This window comes from Carcharodon carcharias, chromosome 4 (genome assembly GCF_017639515.1).
Source record: "Carcharodon carcharias isolate sCarCar2 chromosome 4, sCarCar2.pri, whole genome shotgun sequence".
Classification (NCBI taxonomy): Eukaryota; Metazoa; Chordata; class Chondrichthyes; order Lamniformes; family Lamnidae; genus Carcharodon; species Carcharodon carcharias.
The window spans coordinates 168902263-168926024 of NC_054470.1; the positions used below are offsets into that span (position 1 = coordinate 168902263).

General features: G+C 41.5%; 1 protein-coding gene across 5 annotated transcripts in view; it reads left to right on the top strand.

Annotated features, from left to right (window-relative positions):
- cenpu (centromere protein U) overlaps nt 1-23762 on the top strand; it is a 43568-nt gene that overhangs the window by 19035 nt on the left and 771 nt on the right. For 4 of the 5 annotated variants that reach the window (XM_041185822.1, XM_041185823.1, XM_041185820.1 and 1 more), the window contains 6 exons: nt 6575-6695; nt 8195-8312; nt 13018-13096; nt 19860-19907; nt 20005-20066; nt 20367-20523. In XM_041185822.1, coding sequence (XP_041041756.1) covers nt 6575-6695; nt 8195-8312; nt 13018-13096; nt 19860-19907; nt 20005-20066; nt 20367-20523 — 585 coding nt within the window. The remainder of the gene's footprint in view (nt 1-6574; nt 6696-8194; nt 8313-13017; nt 13097-19859; nt 19908-20004; nt 20067-20366; nt 20524-23762) is intronic. The other variant, XR_005942775.1, reaches the window with a different exon arrangement.

Sequence of the window (23762 nt, forward strand, 5' to 3'; positions counted from 1 at the left end):
TTAGAAATGTATATAACAAGGGTGCTACAGTAATTATGTGTGACTTTAACCTACGTACAGACTGGGCAAACCAAATTAGCGGTAGTACTGTGGCGGATTAATTCCTGGAGTGTATACAAGATGGTTATTTTAGACCAATACATCAAGGAACCGACTAGGGAATAGGTTATCCTTGATTTGGTATTGTGCAATGAGAAGGAATTGATTAATAATCTTGTTGTGCGGAGTCCTTTAGGGAACAGTGACCATAACTTGATAGAATTCTTCATTGGGATGGAAAGTGAAGTGGTCCGATCTGAACTAGGGTCCTAAATCTTAATAAAGGAAATTATGAAGGTATGAGATGTGAGTTGGCTGAGATAGATTGGGAAACTTCATTAAAAGGCATGATGGTAGATAGGCAATGGCTAATATTTAAGGAATGAATGTATGCATTGCAACAGTTGTACATTCTTTTCTGGTGCAACAACACAACTGGAAAAGCGGCCCAACCATGGCTAACAAAAGAAATTAGATCCAAAGAGGATTCATATAAAGTTGCTAGAAAAAGTAGCAGGCCTGAGGATTGGGAGCAGTTCAGAATTCAGCAAAGGTGGACCAAGAGATGGATTAAGATGGGGAAAATAAAGTATGGGAGTAAACTTGCAAGGAACATAAAACGGATTGTAAAAACTTCCATAAGTATGTAAAATGAAAAAGATTAATGAAGACAAATGCAAGTCCCTTAAACTCCAAAACGGGAGAATTTATAACCGAGAACAAAGAAATGGTGGAGCAATTAAACAACTAAGATAAAAGCAAAATACTGTGGATGCTGGAAATCTGAAACAAAAACAAAAATTGCTGGAAAAACTCAGCAGGTCTGACAGCATCTGTGGAGAGGAAGACAGAGTTAACGTTTTGAGTCCGTATGACCTGAAGAAGAGCCATACGGACTCAAGGTTAACTCTGTCTTTCCCTCCACAATTAAACAACTATTTTAGTTCTGTCTTCACAGAAGAAGACACAAATAACTTCCCAGAAATACTGGGGAACCAAGGGCCTAGTGGGAAGGAGGAATTGAAGGAAATTAGTATTAGTAAAAAAAAAAGCACTGGCGATATTAATGGGACTGAAAGCCAATAACTCTCCAGGGCCTGATAATCCCAGGGTACTAAAGGAGGTGGCTATGGAAATAGTGGATGCATTGGTTGTCATCTTCCAAAATTATGTATCTTCTGGAACAGTCCCAGAAGATTGGAGGGTGGCAAAGGTAATCCCACTAGTTAAACTAGGAGAGAGAGAGGAAATAGCGAATTACAGACCAGTTGGCCTAACATCAGCAGTAGGCAAAATGCTCGTTTCTATTATAAAGGATGTGATAACAAGACACTTAGAAAATATCAACAGGGTTAGACAAAGTCAACATGGATTTGTGAAAGGGAAATGATGTTTGACACACCTACTGGACCTTTTGAGCACGTAGCTAGCTGAATAAATAAGGGAGAACCACTGGATGTTGTGTATTTGGATTTTCAGGAAACTTTTGGTAAAGTCCCACTTAGGAGGTTAGTGTGTAAAATTAAAGCACATGGGATTGGGGGTAATATATTGGCAATGATTGAGAATTGGTTAGCAGACAGGAAATGGAGAATAGGAATAAATGGGTCTTTTTCAGAGCGGCAGGCGGTGACTAGTGGGATCAGTGCTTGGTCCCCAGCTATTCACAGTATATATCAATGAGTTGGATGAGGGAACCAAAGGTAATATTTCTAAGTTTGCTGACAACACGAAGCTTGGTGGGAATGTGAGCGATGAGGAGGGTGTTTGAGAGGCTTCAAGGTGATTTAGGTGGGTTGAATGAGTTGGCAAATGTGGTATAACATGGATAAGTCTGTAGTTATCCACTTTGGTAGGAAAAACAGAATGGCAGAGTATTATTTAAATGGCGATAGACTGGGAAATGTTGATGTACAAAGTGACCTGGATGTCCTTGTACACAATCACTGGAAGCCAGCATGCAGGTGCAGCAAGCAGTTAAGAAGGTAAATGGTATGTTGGCCTTCATTACGAGAGGACTTGAGTACAGGAGCAAGGATGTCTTGCTGCAGCTGTACAGGGTCTTGGTCAGACCACACCTGGAGTATTGTATGCAGTTTTGGTCTCCTTACCTAAGATAGGATATACTTGCCATAGGGGGAGTGCAGCGAAGGCTCACCAGACTGATTCCTGGGATGGCATGATTGTCATACGAGAAAAGCTTAGGCCGACTAGGCCCAATATTCACTGGAGTTTAGAAGAATGAGAGGGAATCTCATTGAAACCTATAAAATTCTGACAGAGATGGACAGACCGGATACAGGATGATGTTTCCTCAGGCTGGGGGTTCTAAAACAAAGGGTCAGCTTCAGGATACGGGGTCGGCCATTTAGGACTGAGATGAGGAGAAACTTCATCACTCAGAGGGTGGTGAACCTGTGGAATTCTCTACCACAAGGTTGTGGAGGCCAAGTCACTGAATATATTTAAGAAGGAAATAGATATATTTCTGGACTCTAAAGCTTCAAGGCGTTTGGGAAGAGTGCGGGAGTATGGCACTGAGATACAGGATCAGCCATGATTATATTGAAAGGCGGAGCAGGCTCGAAGGGCTGAATGACCTACTCCTGCACCTATTTTCCATGTTTCTATGAGCCTTAGATTTCTCTGTCATCCACACCCCACCCAGAGTTAGACGAACTGATCAAAGGTCACCCAGTTTAAATTTCTCCCTCACTTCCAGAACTTTGATTTTATATTGGCTGCTGTCCTGTCCCATAATATAGTTTGCATTTTAAAAGGAGGATTGATGTATTTTAATCATGATTGGTTTTAGTGGCACATTGGAATTAAAAAGGTAGTTTTACAATGCTGCTGGATTACAAACACTGATACTTAATCCTCTGTGTATTATATTCATATTATTCATTTGGAAATCCCTTTCAAAGTTGTTTTTCAAGAAGGCTTCAGGTTTTTATTGCAGAGCCTAACACTAATATTTAACCACATTGTTTTATAATAAAACAAAACTAAAAGTAATTTTTTCCATTTACCTGGAAGCAGTTGCCTGTATTATCAGTTTGGCTAAATTCCAGTTAAAGTTTGGCTTATTGCTGGCTGAAGTAGCAAATATCAGATAATCAGAAGACACAAAAGTTCCAATCTGATCTCCTGAAGGCTCATGCTTGAGTATGGTTTCATAGTTGCCAGCTTTCCTCCAATTCGTCAAATGGTGGTTTTCGCTTGTGGTTTAGCTATTGAGGGTCAACTTTCTAACTATGGAAGCATATTAAGGCTGTTTCCACTAGCTGTCCGTGTGTCTTGGTCAGTGGGGGTTACTGGGTAGGGAGTAGGACCCAACCCTGGCTGGATTAGTTTCTTCTCCTTTTCTTCCTGTAGCACAGAGATGGACATGCATTCACCCTGAAGCCTGCATTTTTGTGGGACTTTCTTAGCCAAATTGGGAGTACCTTTAAAGTAATTGAGCAATCTGAGTAATTATGAAGATGTATCAATAATAATTTTTGTTGCTCTAAATAGTGGAACTGTTCTGTGAATAAAATAATCATCCTGTATTGTTCTAAAGGAACAGCTAGGAAGATGTAAGTATGAATTTGAAACAAACTGCAAACTTAGGCTTCCAAACATTTCAGCCAGGAACAAGTGTGCGAAAACGATTGGTTGGTTGAAGTAGTGTAGACAGACGATCTCTCTGAACCATTTAACACTGATTTGTCCCTTAACCTGTGGAATTTTAAAAAATTCTTTCACAGGATGTGGTGTTGCTGGCTGGGTCTGCATTTGTTGCCCATCTCGTATTGCCCTAGAGAATGTAAACTTGATTTTATGTTGATGATAAAATAATAGAGATGTTTTGCTCAGAATTCATAAATGTAAGTTTGTATTGAATGTAAGCTAGAGCTCCTTTGCATTTCACTATCATAGTCCTTTCATTTAACCCAGCACTCTGTCATTGAGAATGGTCCACACTGGTGTAAACCCATGTAGCACATGTATTGGCAAAGCTCAGGGTTTGAATGACTTTGACTTTATGCATCAAGTAAATTGTAGTGGTTGTTGACAGTACCTTGTCATGGGCGGGTGGGGGAAGGGGATTGCATGATTAGGGTAGATCATTTCCTGTAGTTTTGGGATACAGTGCTAGTCTAACTGTACCAGCTTGTGTCATGATGCCAAGTGAAGATTTTTTCAGGCTTGTCTACAAAATGGAACTCCATTTTAGGGGGAAATAGTGGCCTAGTGATAATGTCCCTGGACTAGTAATCCAGAGGCCCAGGTTAATGCTTTGGGGGCATGGTTCAAACCCCACCATGGCAGCTGGTGGAATTTGATTTCAATTAATAAAGTCTGTATTTGAAAGCTGGTCTCTGAAATGGTGGCCATGAAACTATCATCAATTGTTATAAAAACCCAACAGGCTCACTAATGTCCTTTAGGGAGGGAAATCTGCCATCCTTACCTGTTCTGGCCTACATGGTGACTCCAGATCCACAGCAATATGGTTGACTCTTATTCCCCTCTGAAGTGGCCTAGTAAGCCCTCAGTTCAAGGACAATTAGGGATGGGTATCTTCCTATGGCCTTGCCAGTGATGCCCACATCCCATGAATGAATAAGTAAGTGCAACTGAGTTTTCAATAATTATAAATGAGTTTACTCTTTGTATTTGTCTGTGAGACACTGTAATTAGAAAGCTTGGTTCTTAAAATGTGTCAAAAGAATTGCTTTCCTGATGGACCAATGAGTTTAAACAGTGAGTAGCTGAACCACAAATATCAGGAAGGCCCCAGGTTTGATCCCCAGAGAGCAGTTAGCTAATCTGAGCTGGGAATTGGTAGGAGCAATATCCTGATTCTCCGTGAGTTAGGAAGTGGCAAAGTCAGCCAGAGTCCTTGCTTTCAATTACTGTTCAGTGACATCTGCTAGCAGTGTGCACATGTGGATATTGCGCCCCTCCCCCTTGCCCCACCACTGTTAATTAGAATCAACAGTGAGGGTTTGTAGGCTAATACAGCATGGTCACAGCACAGGCCATTATGCTTATTGTGTTTGTACTGGCTCTCTAAAGCAGCAGTTCACCTAGTGCCACTCACCTAGCCTGCGGCCGTAGCCCTGCACTTTGTTCCTTTTTCAGATAATAATGCAATTTCCTTGTGAATGCTTAATTGAACCTGCCTGCACCACACTCTAGGCAATGCATTCCAGATCCTAACCAATTGCTGCGTGAAAAAGTTTCTCCTCCGGTCGCCATTGCTTCTTTTGCCAATTACCTTAAAGCTGTGCCCTCTGGATCTTGCTCCTTTTATCAATGGGAACAGTTTCTCCATATCTACTATCTCCACACTGCATATGATTTTGTGCATCTTTATCAAATCTCCCCTAAACCGCCTTCCCATCTTCAAGGAAAACTGTCTCAATTTCTCCAGTCTATTTAGGTAACTGAAGTTCCTCAACCCTAGAATCTTTCTCGTGAGTCTTTTCTGCACCCACGTTAATACCTTCACCTCCTTCCTAAAGTGTGGTGTCCAGAACTAGACTCCATGCTCCAGTTGAGGCCAAACCCAGTGTTTTATACAGCTTTAACATAACGTCCTTGCTTTTTTACTTTCTGGGCCTATTAATAAAGCCTAGGTTGCTGTATGCTTTATTAACCACTCTCTCAACCTGTCCTGCCACCTTCAATGATTTATGCACATACGCCCCTGTCCCTCTGCTTCTGTACCGTTTTAGAATTATACCCTTTATTTTATGTTGTCTCTCCACTTCCTACCAAAATGAATCACTTTACACTTCTCTGCTTTGAATTTCATCTGCCACTTGTCCACCTATTTCAACAACCTATATCCTTTTGAAGTTCTGCACTATCCTCCTCACAGTATACAGTACCTCCGAGTTTTATATCATCCGCAAATTTTGAAATTGTGCTCTGCACACCAAGGTCTAAACCATTAATATATCTCAGGGAGAACAGGGGTCCTAGCACCGATTCCCAGGAATCTACACTATGAACTTGCCTCCAATCCGAGAAACAACTATTAACCACTACTGTTTCCTGTCACTCACCCAATTTCATATCCATGTTGCTGCTGTTCCTTTTATTCCATGAGCTCTAACTTTGCTCACAAAATTGTGCGGCACTTACTCAAATGCCTTTTGGAAGCCAATGTACACCATATCAACAACATTGCCCTCATCACTCCTCTGTTATCTCATTAAAAACCTTAAGCAAGTAGTTAAACACAATTTGCCAGCAACAAATCCCTGCTGGGACATGAGATAGATGACTAGACATTGGGAGGGAGTATGAGAGTGTATCTTGTGCCTGTAATGTTGGACCCCATCAAGGAGTCAACATCTTCAAGGCAGATTGGAAGAAATTTTGGCAGGACAAGCAGAACTTTTTTTAAAAATTGGGACGTTTTAAGTTCAGTGTTAACTTGTATGCACACTATCAAGGTGCAATCACGGTGATTAGGGGTTTTGATCTTTACCTCGAAATGGACTATTTACCGAAAACCAAACTTTTAATGTGACAGGAAACTTCTCTACAAAGTAATGTTAAAACATATGGACAGAAAAGAAAGAAGGCTTTGGTCAGGAGGGCAACTGGATCTGATGCCTCTCCTAATTCATCTGAATCAAGACCTCCTACTCCAGGTTAGCGTATGAATAATGCAGCACAGGCATACTAAAGGAAAGAATGATTGTTTAAAATTATTTTCTCTTGTAATGCAGTGAGAATAAATGTTCCTCTATAATAGGTTAGACTTGTTGATTCTGCTTACAGGCACCATTTGGAAGCATCACTTCAAATACAAGTACTTCAGGAATGTTTTTAAGTTCCTATCCAAGAGATTTGGCTATCTTGCTGGTGATCGACATATCCTAAGTTAGGAATGAGACCAGGCTCTTCAGCCCATTGATGCTTATCCCTGTAGTACTGGAACTCCCTGATCACAGCACGGAAACAGACTATTTGGCCCAACGGGTCTATTCCTATCTTTATACTCCACATGAGCCTCGTCCCATTTTACTTCATCTCCCCCCTATCAACATATCCTTCTAACCCACTCCTGAAATTCAGCTCTTCTGGGACCACAAAGGGGTGGAAGCTATGTTGCAGCTGTATAAAGCTCTGTTATATCACATCTGGAGTACTGCTTTCAGTTCTGGGTGCTATACTTCAAGAGGATATATTGGCTTTGGGACAAGTACAGTGCAGATTCACCAGAATGAAACCAGGGCTATAAGGGTTCAATTATGAGGACATGTTGCATAGTCTAGGTTTGTTATTCCCTACCGAATGGAAGATTAAGGGGTTATATCATTGAGATGACTAAGGGATTTGATAGGGTAGATAAACAATTTTCTCTGGAGGAGGGCATCCCTAGGTAATATTGGGAAACAAATCCTCACGCAAACTGAATATTTGGAACTCATTTTTTTCCCCCAAAAAAGCTGTTGAGCTGGATCAATTGAAAATGACAGAACTGAGATTTGTTAGATTTTTGTTAGGCAAGAGCTTTTAAGGAATATGGAACCAAGATGAGTAAATGTAACTGAGATACAGATCAACCATAGGTGATCTAACTAAATGGAATAGCCTCAAGGGGCTGAATGACCACCTGTTCCTATTCCTTTCTCACTTATGTACATATTTCACTTCCCTTTAATGCATTTATGCTGAAAGCCCTAACCACTCGGTGCAATAGGAGTTCCACATTCTCAGCAGTGCAAATGAAGATTAGATGCCCCATCATGTTTCTACTTCCATTATCTTCTCTATTATTTCTGATACTTTACCGGTATCTGTGTTTTAGATATGTTTTAAACTTCCCTTGATTTTTATTTACATAATTGTACTGTATATCAAAATGGCATAGCATCAATAGGTTTGTACTCTTCTCTTTAGTGCCTATATATTTTCGCAATTGAGTTTTTTAATTGTCTTGTCATCTTATATGGAAATTGAAAATTCCTACCCACAGTTCCCTTTCTCACTCATTGTACCCTTCTAAAACATGCAAATCATAGGGCGAAAGTATTACAATTTTTAGATCTTTGGAAATAATGTGTTACACTAGAGGAACTTTGATTGCAACACAATAGAGCAACAATTTGTAATAGTAGATAGTTTACTTTCTTTTGTCTTTCAGAGGCTGGTCCATCATCTGCAAAAGTCTCACGTCCTGAGGGTGTGAAGAGGTTAACAAAAAATGTCACCGAACTGAATGTAGTTCTCAATGAATTTGAGGAAATTGTTACAGAGTACAAGTAAGTTCAAGACTGGTATTGTAAAAGGTGGTGAAAAAAATCATTATCCTACAAGCCATTGTAGAACAACTTGTGTATGAGATGTTATTGCATTCTTTAATGCCTATCTGCCTATTCGGTTTTTTTTATTCATTCATGTGATGTGGGTGTTGCTGGCTAGGCCAGCATTTATTGCCCTTGAGAAGGTGGTGATGAGCTTTCGCCTTGAACTGCTGCAGTCTATGTAGGTACACCTACAGTGCTGTTAAGAGGGATGGGGGTGGTTCCAGGATTTTCGTCCAGGGACAGTGAAAGAATGGCGATGTATTTCCAAGCCAGGATGGTGAGTGTCTTGGAGGGAACTTCCGGGGTGGCGGTGTTCCCAAGGGTCTGTTGCCCTTGTCCTTCCAGATGGTAGTGCTTGTGGAATTGGAAAGTCCTGTCTGGGGAGCCTTAGTGAGTTCTGCAGTGCATCTTGTAGATGGTACACACTGCCACTGTGCATTGGTGGTGGGAGGGAGTGGATGGGGTGCCAATCAAGCAGGCTGCTTGGTTAAGTGTTGTTGGAGCTGCACTCATCCAGACAAGTAGAGAGTATTCCACCACACTCCTGACATGTGCCTTGTAGGTGGTGGACAGGCTTTGGGTAGTCAGGAGGTTCTCACCCGCCGCAGGATTCCTAGCCTCTGGCCTGCTCTTTTAGCCACAGTATTTATATGGCTAGTGAAGTTCAGTTTCTAGTTAATGATAACTCCAGGATGTTGATAGTGGGGGATTTTGCAATGGTAATGCCATTGAATGTCAAAGGGTGATAATTAGATTCTCTCTTGTTAGAGGTAGTCATTGCCTGGCACTTGTGTGGCACAAATGTTACTTGCCACTTGTCAGCCCAAGCCTGGATATTGTCCAGCTCTTGCTGCATTTGGACATGGACTGCTTCAGTATCTGAGCAGTCGTGAATGGTGCTGAACATTGTGCAATCATCAATGAACATCCTCACTTCTGACATTCTAATGACAGGAAAGTCACAAGCAGCTGAAGATGGTTGAACCCAGGACAATACCCTGGGGAACTCCTGCAGTGATGTCCTGGAACTGAGATGATTGACCTCCAACAACTACACCCATCTTCCTTTGTGCTAGGTATGACTCCAACCAGCGGAGGGTTTTCCCCTTGATTCCCATTGACTCCAGTTTTGCTAGGGCTTCTTAAAGCCACACTTGGTCAAATTATGCCTTGATGCCAAGGGCAATCACTCTACTCGCACCTCACCTCTGGAGTTCAGCTCTTTTGTCCATGTTTGAACCAAGGCTGTAATAAGGTCAGGGGCTGAGTGATCCTGGCGGAACCCAAACTAAGCTTCAGTGAGCAGGTTATTGCTAAGCAAGTGCTGCTTGATAGCACTGTTGATGACCCCTTCCATTACTTTACTGATGGTGGAGAGTAGACTGATGGGGCAGTAATTGGCTGGATTGAATTTGTCCTGTTTTTTGTGTACAGGACATACATGGGCAATCTTCCACATTGCTGGGTGGATGACAGTGTTGTAGCTGCACTGGAACAGCTTGGCTATGGATGTGGCAAATTCTGGAGCACAGTGGAGTGCTATTACTGGAATATTATCAGGGCCCATAGACTTTACAGTATTCAGTTCCTTCATCCATTTCCTGACATCATGTGGAGTGAATTGAATTGGCTGAAAACTAGCGTCTATGGGGGCCAAGATGGATCATCCACTCGGCACTTCTGGCTGAAGATTGTTGCAAATGCTTCAGCCTTATCTTTTGCACTGTTGAGCTGGGCTCCCTCATCTTTGAGGATGGGGATATTTGTGGACCCTCCTCCTCCAGTGAGTTGTATAATTGCCCACCACCATTCACAACTGGATGTGGCAGGACTGTAGAGCTTTGATCTGATACGTTGGTTGTGTAATCGCTTAGCTCTGTCTATCGCTTGCTGCTTATTTGTACACAAGTAGTCCGGTGTTGTAGCTTCACCAGGTTGACACCTCATTTTTAGGTATGCCTGGTGCTGCTCCTGGCATATCCTCCTGCACTCTTCATTGAACCAGGATTGATCTCCTGACTTGATGGTAATGGAGGAGTGTGGGATATGCCAGACCATGAGGTTACAGATTGTGTTTGAGTACAATTCTGCTGCTGCTGATGGCCCACAACGCCTCATGGCTGCCCAGTCTTGAGTTTCTAGATCTGTTCAAAATGTACTCCAGTTAGCACGGTGGTAGTGCCACACAACACGACCCTCAATGTGAAGGCGGAACTTTGGTACAATGATGACTCTTAGCGACCCTGCCGTGGACAGATGCATCTCTGGCTTGCAGGTTGGTGAGGAATGTTTTTCCCTCTTGTTGGTTCCCTCACCGCTTGCCGCAGACCCAGTCTAGCAGCTATGTCCTTTAGAACTCTGTCAGCTCAGCCTGAATTGGTTTTACCGAGCCACTATTGGTGATGGACATTGAAGTCCCCCACCCAGAGTACATTCTGTGCCCTTGCCACTCTGTGCTTCCTTCAAGTGATGTTCAACATGGAGGAGTACTGATTCATCAGCTGAGGGGGTGCGGTAAGTGGTAATCAGCAGGAGGTTTCCTTGGCCGTGTAATGGTGCCATGAGACTTCGTGTGATCCAACTCCCTTCCAATTGTATACCACTGTGCTGCCACTCTTCTGGGATGGTGATGCTGGGATATTATCTATAAGGTTGCTTGACTAGTCTGTGAGACAGCTCTCCCAACTTTGGCACAAGCCCCCAGATGTTAGTAAGGAGGACCTTTTGCAGGGTTGTTTCTGGTGCCTTGGTTGATGCCATCTAGATCGTCCAGTTTCATTCCTTACACCTGAGTGGCTTGCTAAGCCAATTTAAGAGTCAACTACATAGCTGTTGGTCTGGAGTCAAATGTAGGTAAGGACAGCAGTGAACCAGGTGAGTTTTCACGACAGTGGTTCATGGTCATCATTAGACATTTATTGATTTCAGTTCTACCATCAGCTCTGGTGGGATTCAAACCCAGGTCCCCAGAGCATTACCCTGGGACTCTGGGTTAATAGTCCAGTGACAATACCACTATGCCACCACCTCTTCAGTTGGAGATTAAAGATCCTGTTGCATTATTCAAAGAATAGAAGTGGTATTTGGTGTCGTCCTTAACGTTTCTTCCTCAAATAACAACATAGAGACAAGATTTTATGGTCATTCTTTTAACTTGCTGTTTGGTGTGTGCAGAATTATCTATTGCATTTGTCTACATAATAATTCAAAAGTAATTAATTGGCTATTAAGAGCTTTGGGGCATCGTAAAAATATTACAAGGAGCCTTATATGTAATTGCAAAAAGGAAACTCAGACATTATAGTCATACTTTGGCTCAGTGTTCAAATGTTCAGCCCCAAAATAGTAGGGCCTCGTACGTACACCACACAGCTAAGCACACTCCATATTATTCAGTGTTTTTTTATTCGTTCACGGGATGTGGGTGTCACTGGACAGGGCAGTATTTATTACCTAGTTCACAGGGCATTTAAGAGACCACATTGCTGTAGGTCTGGAGTCACATGCAGGCCAGACCAGGTAAGGACAGGAGATTTCCTTCCCTAAAGGGAACCAGATAGGTTTTTATAACTGTCGTCAATGGTTTCAAGGTCATCATCAGACTTTTAATTCCAGACTTTTTGTTGAATTCAAATTTCACCAATGCTGTGGTGGGATTTGAACCCAGGCCCCCAGAGCATTACCCTGGGTCTCTGAATTACTAGTCCAGCGACAATACCACTACGCTATTGCCATATTTCATGAATTCAGTATTGGCACACATCTTGAGAAGTCTCTCAAGGCAGCATTTGGTCTCCACCTGTGCTCTTGACTGCCCCTTGGATTAGAATTGCTTTCCTTGTAGACCAGAATGTTCCATCTGTAACATTTGAAATCTGAAATCACACCTCTGATCTGCTAGATTGTCTGATATTCTGAGAGACAGAAATTATACAATCACTTGGTTCACTGAATAGCTTGTTGCTGACTGGTGGGGGACCCTTATTTTTCCACCTAGTGTCACTGATGCTGTGCCCTTGTCCCATGTCAATTATAATGCATATCTTGTTGTTTGTAGGAGGGAACAAAATGATTCCTGTGTCGACATACTGAGAATAGAAACAATGCAACCCACATTGTAGATCATAAAGATCACTTCCGTTTGAAGCAGCAGCTTAAATAATACATCCTTCTATCTGCCTCTATTATGATTTTTTTTAAGTGAGTTCCACAGTAATTTATGACTTAAATAAAAAATAAAGCTAATATAAGCATTAAAAAATTATAAATCTGCAGTACATGCCTCTTGACAGGGCGGATGTGGAGAGAATGTTTCCTCTTGTGGGAGAATCTATAACTAGGGGTCACTGTTTTAAAAAAAGGGGTCGCTTATTTAAGACAGATGAGAAATTTTTTCTGAAGGTTGTGAGTCTTTACAACTCTCTTCCTGAAATGGCATTGGAAGCAGAGACTTTGAATAGATTCTTGATTATCAAGGGGGTGAAAAGTTATTGGGGGTAGCCAGGAATGTGGGGTTGAGGTTACATTCAGATCAGCCATGACCTTATTGAATGGTCGGGCAGGCTTGAGGGGCCGAGTGGCCTCCTTTTACTTCTGCTCCTGCTCCTAATTCGTATGATCGTATGCCACATCACTGAAGTGTACTTTTTCAATTTGATAGGCCGTCTGTGGAATCTGATGTTTGCAGAAAAGTAATTGATAGATTCTTCACTGATTTAAAGGAGGAAGTTACTGAAACTGTAAGTACTGCAGTGATGCAATTTTGCACAGCGAATACAAACCCTTACATTTTTTGGTATTTCTTAGATTAGGAATGTCGAACTCAATTTACATAGTAGGCTGAAATAACATCAAGCGTGAGTCACGATCAGCAGAACGTATTAAATCCACTTGGGTTGAAATTAGTATGATTTTTGCCTCTTATTTTAGGTGTGAAAGGGGGTCAGCATTTAACAATTTATAGAAGTGAATTCTTAGAACTAATGTGTGCCGGTGGCATGTAACCATAGTATTGCTCAATGCTTTTTGACATTGCTGGCAGCCGGTACTGGATCAATTTAAGTCTGAAGAGTCAAGCACATGTTTTAGGATCCTTCTGCACAGGCTGATGGCTGTAGTTAAAGAAATTATGGGGTAAGCTATTATTATCCCTTCTGTGGAACATGGAAGAGTGCTCCTCCCAACTCCCTAGCACTACTATGGACTGCCCACTGGCCATACACGGCCTTCTTGTATCTCTTCCATGTATTGGAGCTTGTGATGCTCCCTGAATCCAGTGAGAATCCCCTGTTTCCATCACCTCGTTCCCCATTTGCCCACTGGTGGTAACAACCTTTTACTGTTATGGCCCAGCGGATGGTAAATGCGGAGCTGCTCAAATCCCAGAGAGAAACTTGAAACAGCTGCCGCACCTGTTTTTTTTCCAATTTGCATTTTTATTTTGAGATGTGTGCCTTGAATTCAGTAGTAATAAGTCCACCGAGTCTGAGGTTTTTTACAAAACTAAATTAAACATTTATTAATAGAAGAAAAGATTTTAAGCACATGGATCTACAAATTACTACTATAATAACTCCTAACTCCTCTAACTAATCCGACTCCAAGTTACACCTCTGTTAAGGCAACAGTAAAACAAAATTGATTTCAACAGACCCAAAGCACACAATACTCTGGACAGTGATATTCACAGTGAGTTTTCTTAGCTTCAATTCCTGTAGACAGCAACTTGATACATACAGGCTGGAGGCATTCACACTTGTTAGATATTAGAATTCCTTCTTCCTTACACATAACTTAATTTTCTTTAAATATGTTTCTCCCTTTTTAATGTAAATTCCATTGTTCCAATATGTCTTTGCAACTTTACTTTTTCCATAAAATAAGTCTTTCATAGCACTCATATTATCAGTAATCTTTGGGAAAAATAAACACAATGTTTAGCTTAACTTTTTATGGCCATCACCTCTTTGAAATTCAAACTACTCTGGTTTATCTAAAAATGCAAATGTTCCTCACCTCACATCCTAAATGTTTACGTATTTAGCATTTCCAACCTAGCTTCCTTTTGATAACTCAAAAGCTCCAGACCAGCAATCTGCAATTTAGTTAAAACACACACACACACACACACACCTACACCGAGAAATTAATCCAAACCTCACTATGAACCTTTACAATAAATCACAATAATATTATGAAAATTATTAAATTTTCATGACATTACCCATGGGAAGATCCCCAAGTTTCATTCCTCTTTTTACTAGTTGCCTTCTGTGCCTCTCCCACTTAACCAGGTTGCTGATGCTGCTTCTCCCAGCTCTCAGATGATGGACTCCACACCAACCTCTTCCATTACTCTTTTCCCACCCTTCCCACTCTCTTCCCATTCAACCCCACTGTCCTGAAGCCATTCCATTGCCTGCCTCTCCCACCTTGCGTTCTTTTTCCCGACACTGTCCCTTTTACCTGGATGACTCCCACTATATGTTTCCCCAGCTCAGCACATCTCTCTGCTCCTTCTCTCACCTGTACACCTTCTAGATATTGCTGAAAGTGTGCCAGCTCTGTGCCTGCAGGGAACTTTTTGGCTTATCATGCCGGTTGCTTTAAATTATCCTGACAACACTTCAGTAGATATGTGAGCAGATACAGCAAGTTTGTGGTTGTAAAGATTGTCATTTGTATGTCTGCCAAGACTTTGTAAAACACTTGTTTTGCAGCCATATATTCTTAATGATTCTCCATCTTCTGAGCATAGCCTTTCATTCCTACCATGGGAAAATGTGAGAGGAAGTTGTTTGCCTGGGAGGATTGAGTAAGTAGGTTCCTGCAGACTCAACAGAGGGCTGTAAAGCAGACTTTTTCAGGGAAACTAAAACTAGAATTGAAATTTAAAAAACTGATTATGAGTAATAAAAATATGGGTCATTAGAAGTGTGCACCATGGCTGCACATAAATCCTCTTCTCCTTAGGAAGTCCTTCGGGATCAAAGATGACTTGCATTTTTCTGGTTTGATGGTTTCTAAATGGCTGATAAGTCCATTGTGTGATCTGCAGACTCTGCCACATGTGAGGCAGGTGGTGCTTGAAGGTAGACAGGTTGTTTGGAGGCTTGTGTGCCCCCTTCAACGCCTAGACTTCACCTTTGAATGTTCCCAACGAAGTCTCTTGATACACGGAGCGGGGAGAGGTCCTGAAAACAGACCTTGGGGTGCTGGGATGGAGGTTGAAAAGCAGAACCTTTAGAGCAGTAAATCTTAGGATTACTTTCAGTCCCATGTGCAAGTGAGTATAGAAATAGGAGAGTTGAGTGATTAAACATGTGACTGGAAAGCTGGTGTACGAGGGACGGCTTCAGATTTCAAGGGCATTGGGGCCAGTTCTGGGGAAGGTGGGACCTGTACAAGCTGGACAGTCTACACCTGACCAGGACTGGGATGAATATCCTTGCAGGGAGATTTACTAGTGCTGTTGGGAGCGGGGGTTTAAACAAGATTGGCAGGGGGATGGGAACCTGAGGGCAAAGTCAGAACAGGGAACGGGCAATGGAGAATTAGTGAGTGACTCTGAAAGACAGAAGAAGCACAGGTTAAAATGTGTACAGCACAGGAATTTGGCAATGTTAAAATGTATGTATGCAAATGCAAGGCGTATAGTAAACAAAGCTGATGAGCTGAGGGTACACATAGACACATTGCTATAACAGAAACTTGGCTTAGCAAGGGCAAAAATGGCAGCTCAACATCCTTGCATATAGTTTTCAGACAGAATAGGGAGGGGAATAAAAAACAAGTGGTGGTCTAGTATTATTGGTTAAAGAATCAATTACAGCTGTGAGGAGTGATGATATACTGAATGAGGCATCAAATGAGGCCATATGGGTTGAGCTCAAAAAATAAAACAGGGGCAACCACACTGCTAGGATTGTACTATAGACCCCTAAATCATGGAAGAGAGTTAGAAGAGCAAATACGTAGGCATATTTCTGAGTGCAAAAACAATAGGGCAGCAATAGTTGGGGACTTCAACTCCCCTAATATCAATTGGGATATGAACAGTGTGAAGGGCACAGTGGTTGCAAAATTCTTGAACTGCATTTAAGGAACATTTTTAGCCAGCACATAAGCCCAACGAGAGGGGTGCAATTCTCGATTTAGTCTTAGGAAATGAAGCTGGGCATGTGGATGAAGTAGCAGTGGGGAACCATTTTGGAGATAGTGACCATAATACAGTTAGATTTAGCATCATGGAAAAGGACAAAGATAGAACAGGAGTGAAAGTTCTAAATTGGAGGAAGACAAATTTTATGAAGCTCAGAGTTGAGCTGGCAAAAGTGGACTGGATACAGCTATTAGAAGGGAAAAACAGTGTCAAATCAGGGGGAAGCATTCAAAAGTGAGATTCTATGGGCACAATATAGACATGTCCCCACAAAAAAAGGGTGGTACTGCCAAATCTAGAGCCCCCTGGTTTTCCAGAAGCATACAGACCTAGATAAAGCACAAAAAGAAAGCTTATGATGGTCACAAAAAACTTAATACTGTAGAAAGCCTAGAGGAGTATAGGAAGTACAGGGGTGAAGTAAAAATGGCAATTTGGAAAGCGAAGAGCGGATACGAAAAAATATTGGCAGGTAACATCAAGTAAAACCTAAAGATGTTTTACCAGTATATTAAGAGCAAGAGAATAACTAAGGAAAGGGTAGGGCCTATCAGTGATGTACATCGTAACTTGTCTGTTGATGCTGAAGATGCGGGCAGGGTTCTCAATGAGTACTTTGTCTCTGTCTTCACCAAGGAGAGGGCTGATGCAGACTTTCCAGTTAATGAGGAGGAGTATGAAACATTAGATACAGTAAGCATAGTGAGAGAGGAAGACTGACATTCTTGAAGGTGGATAAGTCACCAGGGCCGGGTGGATTGTATCCCAGACTGTTAAAGGAGCCAGGGAGGAAATAGCGGATGCTCTGAGGATTATTTTCCAATCCTCACTAGATACAGGCGAGGCCCAGAGGATTGGAGGTCTGCAAATTTTGTACCATTATTTAAAAAGGGTGCAAGGGATAGGCCAGAAAATTATAGACCGGTCAGCCTGACTTCGGTGGTGGACAAATTATTGGAATCAATTCTGAGAGGCAGGATAAACTGTCACTTAGAAAGGCATGGGTTAATCAGGTATAGTCAGTATGGGTTTGTTAGGAGAAGGTCGTATCTTACTAACTTAATAGAATTTTTTGAGGAAGTAACAAGGAAGATTGATGAGGGTAGTGCAGTGGATGTTGTCTACATGGATTTTAGTAAGGCATTTGACAAGGTCCCACATGGTCAGAAAAGTGAGATTGCATGGGATACAGGGGAAGGTGGACCCAAAATTGGCTCAACAACAGAAACAAAGGGTAATGTTTGATGGATGTTTTTGTGAATGGAAAATGGTTTCCAGTGGTGTTCCACGGGGCTCAGTGTTAGGGCCATTGCTGTTTGTTGTATATATTAATAATTTGGACATAAATGTGGGAGGTATGATTGGGAAATTTGTAGATGACGCAAAAATTGGCCATGTAGTTTGTAGTGATGAGGAAAGCTGTTGTCTCCAGAATGATATCAATAGTTTGGTCGCGTGGGCCAAAAAGAAGCAAATGGAATTCAATCTGGAAAAGTGTGAGGTAATGCATTTGGGGAGGGCAAACAAAGCAAAAGAATACTCAATTAAATGGGAGGATATTGAGAGAGGTTGAGGAAGTGAGAGACCTTGGAGTGCATGTCCACAGGGCTCTGAAGGTGGCAGGACAGATGGACAAGGTGCTAAAGAAGCATATGGAATGCTTTCCTTTATTGGACGAGGTATTGAATACAAAAGCAGAGATGTAATGCTGACACTGCATAAAACACTGGTTAGGCCACAGCTGGAATTTTGTGTACAGTTCTGGTCACCACATCACAGGATGGACATAATTGCTTTGGAGAGAGTACAGAGAAGATTTACAAGAATGCTGCTAGGGCTTAAAAATTGTAGCTATGAGGAAATATTGGATAGGCTAGGGTTGTTTTCCTTAGAACAGAGGAGGCTGAGGGGTGACTTAATTGAGGTATACAAAATACCTAGATAAGGTAGACAGTAAGGACTTGTTTCCCCTAGCTGAGGGGTCAGTTACCAGGGGGCATAGATTTAAAGTGTTTGGTAGAAGGATTAGAGGGGACAATGAGGAAAAAGTTTTTCTCACAGAGGGTGGTGTGTGTCTGGAATTCACTGCCTAAATCGGCTTTTGAGGCTGAAAAACTCAACTCATTTAAAAGGTATTTGGATCCGCATCTGAAGTGTTGTAACCTGCAAGACTACAGACCAGATGCTGGAAAGTGGGATTAAAATGAATGGCTAGTTTCTTTTTCATCATTTTCTGGCTGGCACAGACATGATGGGTTGAATGGCCTCTTTCTGTGCCATTACTTTTCTATGGTTTTATGGTTCCCAGTGTCCTCCTGGGATTCTTCTACAATGATTAAGTTTTGAGTAGAGCAGTTGCTTCGGTCTGGTGTCAGGCATACGAATGACATGTCCAGTCCAATTGGTTTTGAGTGATTAACACTTCGATGCTGGGCATGTTGGCTTTGGAGAAGACACTGCTATTGGTCGGTCTTGCCAACAGATTTGGAAGATCTTGCAAAGGCACTGCTGGTGGGATGTCTCCCAGTGCTTTGGGGTGCCTACTGTAGATTGTCCAAGGTTCTGAGCATGGAGATCACTGCTGCCTGGTAACCATTACCTTAGTCTCAGGTTTGAGATCCTGGTCCTCAAATATTGTTTTGCACATTGGAGGCAATGATGAATTTTGTCGCCTATCTCATTCTTCGAGAGGAGGCACCCAAGATATGGAAAATAGTCAGTTGATCTTAATGCGTGGAGGGAGGTGAAGTGTTTTGCTGTGGGAGCTGTTTGGAAGAGGACCTTAGTTTTCTGGATGTTAAGTGAAAGGCCCATTTTCTCACCTTCCAACTGTCTTAAAAAAACATCCATTCATTACTACTGTCACTCAGCCAATCTCGTATGAGTGCTGCGACTGTCCTGTTTTTCCCCATGAGCTTCAACTTTGCTGGCAAGCCGATGATATGGCATTTTATCAAATGCCTTTTGGAGATCCATACACACCGAATCAACCAGTAATTCTATGTATACACTTAGCTGTCAGGGGAGGTTCACCAATATTTGTAATACATTATCGCATGTAAACAGTTGGTTTGGGAGGTGGGGTTTGGAGCTGGCAACTTACTTTATATTCAGTGTTATATTTTCCTTATAATTTCACATATCCCAACATATGAAACTGAAACATAGCAGTTCTAGATGACCAAAAACAATTTCTCCAAATTGCTGTCTGAAAATGAGCATAGTCAGTTTTTCACACCAAACTGTTGCCCATCCAGATTGACAACTTCCTTTTGTTTTGGATTTCCAGCATCCGCAGTTTTTTTGTTTTTATCTTTGACAACTTCCTTTCCTTTTTAAAGATCAGGCAAGTGCAAGAGCTGAAGAATTTGGAAAGAGAAAATGCAAAGGTAAATATTTATTTTGATATTAATAACAAATGTTTCCAATTTTCTATAAAGTTATCATTGAAATTTGAGTTGACTAACTAATGTTCATTATTTACAGGTGATAACAACTTTCAACAAGACAAGAAAACACTTTCTAGTAGCTCAGAAGGAATTAACTGAGTAATGCTACATTTAATTCAGTTTTATCTTAAATCAGTAACATTGACCCATTTGAGCAGTTCTTAAGCAAATGGTACAATAAATCTTTATTTCAACTATGCCTATTAATTTTTCCTTGCAAGCCATTTTTTAAATGATTTTAGGTACTTAATTCCAGTACCACTGTAATGAAATATAACTGTTTAAATGCACAGTGGAAATGTTATTAATAATTTAAATTATAATCAAATTACCTCAAAGCATTGGAATTTTTTTTTGTTCCTAATCTAAATTGGAAAGTAAGGTTATGATTTTTTACAGGCAGGAAGCACAACTCAAACACTTGCATAAGGAATATTCTGAACTGAGTCAAAAGAAATCAGATTTGCTACTTGCAACGCAACTTGTGTCTGGTTTTAAACAACTGCAAACACAGTATATTGAACATAGGAGCAAAAACCCTGGTGAAAAACAAACGGTAAGACCTCTAGTTGTTGTATCCATTGATGCTGGTCATCTGTAAAGTGCTGTTTAGCAACTTGGTATTCAGACAGTTCAGGTTCCCTATAGTCAGGCCCTAAAGCAGGTCAACTATCTATGATTTTATGATAATGACCTAGATACACACCAGCAATATCTGCAGCTCACACTTTTATTGTGCTCATAATGCAGAAAAAAAAAGTCCAAATGTGCTCCATGTAGGAAGGAAGAGATGGTTGCCTTTATGGTAGTTAGCAGAAGTGACTGAAGACTTGATTGAAGAGATGGATTTTGAGACGGGTTTTTAATGCTGCGGAAAGAGGATGATGGTTTAAGAAAGGAAGATGCTAATTGTAGGCTTTAAATGGTTAAATGTTAGAATATATCACTTTTCACAACCAACATCCCAAATTGCTTTACAGCCAGTGAAATACTTTAAGTGCAGCCGCTGTTGTAAAGTAGAAAACGGGCAGCCAATTTCAGAAAACCAATTTTGGGATGAGAGTGGGTGTAGATGGGGTAAGGGAGGAGAGGGATATGAGGATTTTAAGTTTGGCGTGTGTGGGAGGAGAGATGGGGAATTGGGGCAATGAAGAGGGTGGCAATAGGTGAGCACAGATGTTGGGGGTTAAGTTTGAGAGCATTTGGATTTATAGAGTGCCTCTTGTGTCTTTTCTACATCCAAAATACTGTACAGCCGAGGAATTAATTTAAGTGTAGTTACTGGTTTTGTTGTTTAACATGCAAGTTTAGCTCCCATTCTAAAGATCTCTTAAGTCATTCTCCTACGGCGATGTATGTGGAAAGATGCCCAGTGGAGTATTCAAATTGAGCAGTCGGTTTAGCTGATTAGAACATGGGAGGATAACTAAACAAGAAGGAAATAGAGGTGGGGGTTGAAATGGAGGGGAGATGGGTGCATAAATTAACTCTGGGTAAGGAGGAAGGCAACGCAAAACAACACTCTCATGGGGAGAGGGTTGGCAGCGTAGGCCAATGACCCCTCATATTGGAAGGTACATGGAGGCACTTACAATGGGAAATTAGATTTTTAAAAATTGCTTATCTCAGCAGTTTAGTACATTTTAAAATGGAATGTTGCAACTTATCCAGAATTTTAATGTATATATCTGAACACATAGCTTGCTCTGTCCCTTTTACTCTTAGTTTTGCAATTTGAGATACATTTGCTTTTCCTGTTCTTGTTCCCCAAAATATACCTCTTGTCTCTCCAATGACCTGCACTTGTGACGTATTTGCTCATTGTAAGTTAGTTTGATGTCCTAATTAGAAATAATTAATTAATGATGGTTTTACATAATGAAGTCATATCTGCATTCATTTCATGTGGAAGACAACAACTTGCATTTATATAACACAGTTTAATGTAGTAAAACAACCCAAGGCATTTCACTGGAGTGTTATCAAATGCTGACACTGTGCTACACAAGGGGCTGTAAAATTCCACCCCTCCAGCAGTGTGATTTTCCAGTCCCACCGAAGTCAATGGACTTTTGAACGGCTCACCGCATTTCCAGCCTGTCCCCATCACAATGGGGCTGTAAAATTCTGCCCAAGGAGATACTGGAGCAGAACATACAAACATACGAATTAGGAGTAGGAGTAAGCCATTCGGTCCCTCGAACCCGCTCTGTAATTCAAAAAGATTACGGCTGATTCAATTGTGGCGTCAACTCCACTTTCCTTCCTGCCCCTTATATTTTTTGGCTGCCCTAGTTCTAGTCTCTCCAACAAGGGGAAACATTCTTTCAGCATCCACCCTGTCAAGTCCCCTCAGGATCTTGTATCTTTCAATAAGATCACTTCTCATTTTTTTAAACTTCAATGGATACAGACACAACCTGTCCAACCTTTCCTCATAGGATAACCACCTCACCCCATGAATCAGTCGAGTGAACCTTCTCGGAACTGCTTTAATGCAATCATGACCTTTCTTAAATAAGGAGACCAAAACTGTACACGGTAGTCCAGATGTGGTCTCATGAATACCTGATACAACTGTAGCAAAACTTCCCTTTTATATTCCATTTCCCTTGCAATAAACATTTCATTTGCCTTCCTAATCACTTGCTGTACCTGCACTCTAACTTTTTGAGATTCATGTACCAGGATACCCAGGTCCCTTTGTACTGCAGAGTTCTGCAATCTCTCCGCACTTAAATAATATGCTGTTTTTTTTAATTCTTCCTGCCAAAGTGGACAAGTTCCCATTTCTCCACATTATACTCTATATCTGCCAAATGTTTGCCCACATCAGTGAACATCAGTAGTGGAGTGACTAAACTAGGAATACCTAAGAGGTCAAAATTGGAGGAGTGCAGTTTGCTTGGAGGGTCGTATAGGGCTGGACAAGATTAGAGAAGGGCAAGGCCATGGAAGTAAGCTTAAACATGGATGAGAATTTTTGAATTGAGGCAGTGCTTAATTGGGAAACACTGTAGGCCAGCAAACACAGAGTGAACAGTACTTGGTGTGGGTCAGGGTATGGACAGCAGAAAATAGGATGAACTCAAGTTTAGAGGTTGTGAGAGGACAGCTACGAGTGTCAGAATATTCAAGTATAGAGGTAGCAAAAACACCGATGAGGGTTTCAACAGCAGACGGAATTGCGTCAGGGTTGCAGGCACGTGATGTTATGGAGGTGAAATGGAGGGTGTTAGTAATGACGTGCATATGTGGCTCATCTCTGGGTCAAATACAACACCAAAGTTGCAAACCATCTGGTTCAGCCTCAGACAATTGCCAAGGAGAGGAATGGAACTTCTGACAGGGTTAAAGACAGTGGCTTCGGTTTTCCCAGTTTCTACATTTCAGTCGTGGAGCCTGAGTTGTTGTAGTAACATTCACGTTTTGTAATTTGGAGCTATTGATAGTGACGTTAGAGTCTCTGACATTCTTGTCGTCACATGGCTGACCAGGAAATTCATCTGTTCTTGGAAGGATTTGCAGGTTGATAATTAAACTGTTTGGCCACGTAATGGGGTGGGACTCAAACCAAGAACTTCCAGGGATGTTATACCCGCTGTGCCACAGGACCTCGGCTGATGGATGACAAACAATCAGTCTGACAATTGAGAGACAGTGGAGAAGCCAAGAAAGAGGCAATGATCCCTGCGGCACTCCACTTGTTACATGGTAGTGAGGAGTAAGAAAGAACTTAATTTGGCCCCATTTAGAACCAATGTCTCCGATATGGACAGAAACTAACTTGGTATT